The sequence below is a fragment of the Papilio machaon genome, chromosome 8 (assembly GCF_912999745.1).
Source record: "Papilio machaon chromosome 8, ilPapMach1.1, whole genome shotgun sequence".
In the NCBI taxonomy this organism is placed as follows: domain Eukaryota; kingdom Metazoa; phylum Arthropoda; class Insecta; order Lepidoptera; family Papilionidae; genus Papilio; species Papilio machaon.
Genome location: NC_059993.1, coordinates 6,065,833 through 6,072,564, shown reverse-complemented (window position 1 = coordinate 6,072,564; position 6,732 = coordinate 6,065,833). Strand labels below are relative to the sequence as shown.

At 29.6% G+C, this 6,732-nt stretch overlaps 1 protein-coding gene across 1 annotated transcript; it reads right to left on the bottom strand.

Moving 5' to 3' along the window:
• Positions 1–214: 214 nt before the first annotated feature.
• LOC106717418 (chaoptin) lies at positions 215–5,471 on the bottom strand. Its single transcript, XM_045678950.1, has 5 exons — positions 5,227–5,471; positions 4,714–4,928; positions 1,516–4,653; positions 1,175–1,431; positions 215–974 (listed from the first exon to the last, which is right to left on the bottom strand). The coding sequence occupies exons 2-5, from the start codon at positions 4,874–4,876 to the stop codon at positions 414–416; spliced, it is 4,119 nt and encodes a 1,372-aa protein (XP_045534906.1). The 5' UTR covers positions 4,877–4,928; positions 5,227–5,471; the 3' UTR covers positions 215–413.
• Between the last annotated feature and the right edge of the window lie 1,261 nt (positions 5,472–6,732).

Sequence of the window (6,732 nt, the reverse complement as noted above, 5' to 3'; positions counted from 1 at the left end):
GACACGTTTATGCATCAGATTATACTATTACATCTCAGTGAAATGCACAAGTCAAATTATAATGTATTTTAATTATTTAGGACCAAATTTTTTTATCTACTATCCCAATCCCTTTCACGTGAAAATTCAAACATATTGCTTATTGAAACTTATAAAAATAAAACTCCCTCAGTAACTGTTTCAACAATTTATTTAATAGTGTGTTGTAGTCGTCTACTGCTACTAAACTAAATTATGTAAATATTATCAATACCTGTAATATATTTTTTGACAATCACTATACTGCACCATCTAAATTAACTTGTTTACAGCTTTAAGCTAACTACAACACTATTTAACAGTTTAATGAAACTTAAAACTCAACTTCAACTTTCAGACCTACTTAACATGTTAAATAGCTGTGTGTCTACATTCTATTTTAATTGTTCTAAAGACATTTTCCGATTTTTTGCCATGCCTAGTAATATATTATCCGTGGAAGCAGTAGTAGATTGCAAAACATCTTCTTTACTTTGAATCGAGTGATAATCGTTCATTTCTGACCACGCTGGGTCAGATTTAGCAATTCGTTTTCTTTCTTTTATTTTTGTGTATAATAAAACTGATACCATAACAAAAAATACTACAAATCCTAAAGCACAGCCTACTATCAGACCCATTCGTCGATTTAGTATTGACGATAAATGAAAGGTTTTATTTGGTTTCATTTTTATAGAGTGCTTTGTAAATGTATCAAAGGTAACACATTCGCTAGAAGGGGACTGTGAAATTAACGTTGCGGCATAGCTTCGACTGATGTTAGATGTAAATTTAAAATCATTGAGTGAAACATTCACTTCAGATATTTCCTCGTCAATTAGTTTAGAAAAAGGATTAAGATCCAATGTTAAAATGCATACAATGTAGTTTTTATTCGGCATCAAATCAGATATAAGTGTAGACGTTTCAGATTTATCCAAATAACTGTATGTCACCTGCAAGAAATAGAAATGGTATGTACATTATAACATATATAATTGTTAAGACTCCATTAAAAGGTCATCGCTCATTAGACCCGATGACATCGGAAGAGCGATGTTTAGAAAACCGCTACGCTCGACAGTCTTCATCGCGTCGCAAGCGCATACGTTATAAATAAAAGGGGCGATAATATTTTTTTTTGTACAATACTTACATCGGTAGTTATATCATCATCGTAGTAAATTATTTGTAGTGATTTAACAGCAGTACGATTACGAATAAACCACGATACAGAAACAGAATTATCTTTATGTTTGTCAATGGACAATTGTGTGATGGTCGGAAAATCACACTTCTGCTTAGGATATTCGTCGTTAAGGCATGTCACCGCATTAGAGTCTATTATTTTCGGATGATCTTGTATCCAAGTCCATGTATTATTTCTTTGACAGCTACACATTATAATGTTATCTAAAATAACAGAAAGTCAGTCATTTTTGTAAAGTTTAAATTGTATTTAAAATGGCCTCTAACACGTATATAATACATACATACCTTTTATTGATATTTCTTGAATATGACTTTCAATTATTGTAAACAGATCAATTGGTATTGTTTGAAGTTTATTGTGTTCTAGATCTATATGTATAATTTTATTCAAATTGTTAAATGCTGTGACTGAGATATACTTTATATTGTTAAAACTTAAGTACAAAACAGTTAGTTCCTTTAAATTTACTAAATCTTGGTTAAGTATGTTTTGTAATCTATTATGAGAAAGATCCAAAAGTTTTAAATTGCTAAGGTCTTCAGTAAAAGTTTCTATTGACTCTATATAATTGTTGGATAAACATAAAGCATTCAACTTAACGAGGCCGCGAAAGTTGCTAGTTTTTACATGCGTTATTTTATTATAGCTCATATCTAAATTTTCTAAGAAACTTAATTTTGAAAAAGGACTTATAGATAGACGCCTTATTTTATTAAACTTTAAGTATAAATGCTGCAAACTGAGGAATGAATCGAATGTGACGTCATCTAAATTAGATAAGTTTGTATAACAAATGTGTAATTCATAAAGATTGGACAAAAGTGTATTATTATTATCTCTACTATTTACTGAAGGCCATGACACTGCAGGATTTTTACTTAAGTCCATACTTATTAATGAAACTCCATTGATTTTGTGTGACAATAGAAAATCAAATCGCACGATATCGTTGTACGAAATGTTAACGTTCTGAATTTTCGGAAAATTTTCAAACAACATAGACGGTACAGCAGTCAGTTTATTAAAACTTATATCCATTTCTAATAGTTCTTTGAAAATAACGTTTTTCTTCATAGTAATCGATTGAATTTCATTTTTTCTTAGAATTAAATGTTTTAATTTTTTTAACTTCTCTAATCCGCTAAATTCTATTTTTGGTAACAAGTTATCGGCGATGTCTAAAATTTCTATTTGCGTAAGGTTATCTAAAGTATTGTAAGGTACATAATCTAAAAAATTATTGCTTATATTTACCTCAGATACCGAATTGTATGTTTCAAATAATGTAGGAGGTATTCCGCTAATAATATTTTGTGCTACATTTAAACGTACAAGATGTTTGTTGGAAGAAAAAGTGCCTTGGAAAATATGTTCAATATTACAATGTTCTAAAAATAAAACTTCTAAAAGAGGAAGTTGTGAGAAAGATTCAACGGGTAAGTTGTCGAATATATTGTAAGAAAGTGACAAAAACTTTAATCCGGGTATGTCAATGAAAATCAATTCGCTGGATTTCAGTGAATTATTTTTAAGAGAGAGATATTTAAGATTGTTCATACCTTCGAAAGTGCCATTTTCTATTTGTTGTATTTCACAATTGTCTAAATATAATGAACTCAATGGTAATCCTTGTTGAAATAGATTTTTATAAAGTATTTTAAGCGGATTAAATGATATATTTAAGGTTCGTATTTTCTTTAAGGTATCGAATGCCATGGTATAGATAAAAGTGATTTTGTTGTGTGATAAATTTAAATCCTCTAATTCAAACAGACCTACAAATGTATAATTTGTCACATTGCGCAGTAAATTATTATGTAAGTCTAAGATTCTCGCAGAACGAATTTGTTGGAATGTAAAATCATCAATTACAGATATTTCATTATTGTAAAGCTCAATCCTAGTTAAATAAGTCAAATTAGCAAATATACTTTTTGATAAAAATTTTACGTGATTATTTGTTAAACTGAGATGATAAAGCTTCTGTTGATAACGAAATGTCAAACTTTTTAATGATGATAACAAATTAGAGTCAATGTGAAATGTTAACAGAGATGAACTTGGTTTCGGTAATATGTCATTAATTTCAACTAAATAATTGTCGTGTAAACTTAAATGTTTTAAATGAGACATTTTTGAAAATGTTTCAGAATCAATGCTGGTGATTTTGTTGTTATTCAAATAAATTTCTTCAACTTTCGATGAATTATGAAAATGATATTTTGATATGAATTTTAAATTATTATTATTTAAACGTATTTCGTTTAGCATTGATTGATAGCATAATGTATCATTTTTTAAATCTACAATATTATTATTGTCTAATCTTAATATCGTTATATTACTGTTATTAATAAAAGTATCGTGTGGCACTTGAGTTACGTAGTTATAATCTAAACGTAACGTGGCTAATTCTTCTAAATCACTAAAGCTTTTACTATGAATCGTATGTATACAATTTTTATTTAAATGTATCGTATTAATTTTAGTCGAGTTAAAAAAGGAATCAATTGGCACTTCCAAAATATTGTTGTTACCTAAAAATACTTCGGCTAATATTGGCATGTTACAAAACAGGCCGTGTATATGGTGCAAATGATTGTGGCTCAAATCAATAAATTCTAATTTCTTGTTATTTAGGAATAAATTAGTATTCAATACTTTGATTCTATTATGGCTCAAATCTAAAGATTTGAGATGAATTAAGGATTGAAATGCACGATAATGTATATTACTTATGAAATTAAAATGAAACGATAATATTAACAGGGACGGACAAAATTTAAGGCAGTCTTCCGAAACAAATTCAAAATTATTAGAACTTAAATCTAAAAATTCAAGAGATGGTAAATCGAAATCATCGACGACTGGAAAAGATGACATTTCGTTCCAAGACAACCGTAAAGACCGAAGGTGCCTTAATTTGGCAATCGATATAATAGGGAAAGTAGTGAGATTGTTTTCACTTAAATCAATTTCTGACAGAGTTAAATCTAAACTAGAAAACGCGGAATCTGAAATATGTCGTATCATATTCTGCTTTATGTTTATTTTCATTAATGGAAGACCATAGAAACTATAACTTGGAATATCCTCAATGTGATTTGATGTGAGTTCGATTGAAATCAGTTTGAGCAATCCAGAAAATGCCTTTTGTGGTATAAATTTAATTTTACTTGACACAATACTTAACGTTTCAAGGCACTGTCTTAGTGGCATAAAAGTCTCATCATCTATATCTCTTATGCCAGTTCTTGACATATGTATATGTTTTATGCATACACCTAACGGCACAAAATGTGGTCCCAAAACTTCCTCAGTGTCATCTAGATCATTTATGGACAACGAATGTACGGCGGATACTTTCTTCAGAGCATTTTTTATTTGCTTTGTATTAGAATCTTGGCAATCGAGGAAAACAGCTGAAAAAAATAAACGTATAGAAATATGTTATAAATGACAAAAAGATAATTTTTACTTACCATCTTCGAATGTGTAGCATGAGCATTTATCGTTTGTCATTACATCTGAACAAGCCAAGGTATCTTCAGCTCGGAGTATAATATAGAATACCAGTAATACTGATATAACTTGCAGTAAATCTCGCCCATTTTGTTTGTTTCCCAAAAATAAATTATTTATCATAGTTACATAATTCGTAGCATTTTAAATCTTCATAATAAACTTGCATATAAATCTGAAACAAAACATTTGAATCAATAAAGTGTACAAATTTTTTTTTTTATTTATTCTTAATAAAAAGTTCACCATAATAATGCTTAATGCCGTTAAAACTTAAAGAGTCCATCATGTGATTTTATAAAAAGAGCACAAATTGAATTCAAAAACAAATTGTATACAATGGTTAGCTTAGTACGAAAATGTGTAAAAGAAAGGATCGTTATTACATTCTACTAATTTATTGTGTCTAAGTAACAATAAATAACGACCTTGAAGTTTAAAAAAACACTATAGCAAAGCAAACTGTTACTCACCTGAATATGTTATTAAGTAGCACATGCTTGTACATAATTAATTACAAAACATAGTTATATCGTAGAACTTAAAGTTCATTTTCGCAGATCAACCGGACGCCGATTGCAGAGATTCACATGCGCATATCTGTTACTCTGTTACGTGCCCGCGTTGGAAGTAAAAGTATTTAACTGAACTTTTGTAATACTTTATGCAAGTTGTATGTGAACAAATTTATTGTGGAACGAAACACGGAACGCTGGAGGTCATTAGAAAGCTCGAGTGAAGACTGCCGCGGCGGCGCGCGCTGTGTAGGTCACCGCGTTGTTGCGGCACCCCCGACCACGACCCACTATTATTATACTTTTATGACGAATCGGATTTTGCCACTCGAGCTTTGTGTGAAGCCACCGCATAAGAGCTTATCTAACATGCATAACCGTTTATTTTTCAGCAAAATTTCATGCTCCTTCATAAAATAAATGTACTCGTAGTTTCAGTAAAATTTACCTCAGATATTAAAAACAAACCTTTGTTGGTACTGAAGTAATAATACCAAAGTATATATAACCATAAATATTTTTTTATTACTCTAAATTTTATTACAAGTTTTGAAACTTAAGTACCAATTAGGAAAGTCATGTTTATTTCGTAACAAGTTTGCATTAAAAAAAGACAAAAAGAAACATTTTACTTGCAAAGAATATTTTTCATGAAAAGTAACGTCGTTTATGAGAATTCAATTTGAAAAGTTTATACTATCTACATATGTATGTAGGCGGAAACTTCAGCTTCAGAATGTTTCGCGTACACTTTTAAAATTTAACAAATGTAGGTTACGAGTAAGGTTATATTATACCATACGACATCATTACAAATTCGGTGACGAAAATCATAGACTTAAAAAAGGCAATTTAAGTTAAAGGCTATCTAAACGTTCAATGTAAGGTACAATATCGATATTTTTTTCTTTTGGTCGATTGAGTCCAAGAATCAAAAAATATTCCCATTGTAAATCACTATTTTTTTTTTTTTGAGTAGCCGACTGAAAGTAAAGCAAAGAAAGTATAAGTAGAAAGTATAGCAAAGAATAGCAAAGAAGCTCTTTCAAAGAGTTTATGTTTTAACTGTCTGTTATTTTTAAATCTACCTATGTATTTTATTTATTGCTTTTGCTTTTAGATACACTCCGTCGTTAAATCTAAAATTAAGAGATAAAATGAATTTTATTTGTTTCTTTGGTCCTAACACCATTATTTTAACCCCAATAAAAGGGATGGTTCACCACATAGTAACGTAGTTTAAATAGATCGGACGCAATGTTGTCTTACTTGAAGTTTGACTTTATTTTCAATTGGTTCAGAATCTCTGGACAAGAGAATTGTGGGTATTTGCTATTTGTTTCTTGTTTATATTATGTGAACAGTAATTTAACATCGCTTAAGATTTGTACTAAAGCTTAATACACTACAATACATAGAATATTTATGAAGAAGCAGTTAACACTTTTATTCATACTGTTAGTT

What these genes read in the sequence shown, in the direction of transcription:
- LOC106717418 (XM_045678950.1), bottom strand. Translation starts at nt 4,876, where the DNA reads ATGATAAATAATTTATTTTTGGGAAACAAACAAAATGGGCGAGATTTA. An exon ending in ATGCTACACATTCGAAGATG is followed by an intron (nt 4,654 to 4,713) that starts GTAAGTAAAAAT and finishes TATTTTTTTCAG; the next exon opens with CTGTTTTCCTCGATTGCCAA. An exon ending in ATGATGATATAACTACCGAT is followed by an intron (nt 975 to 1,174) that starts GTAAGTATTGTA and finishes TATTTCTTGCAG; the next exon opens with GTGACATACAGTTATTTGGA.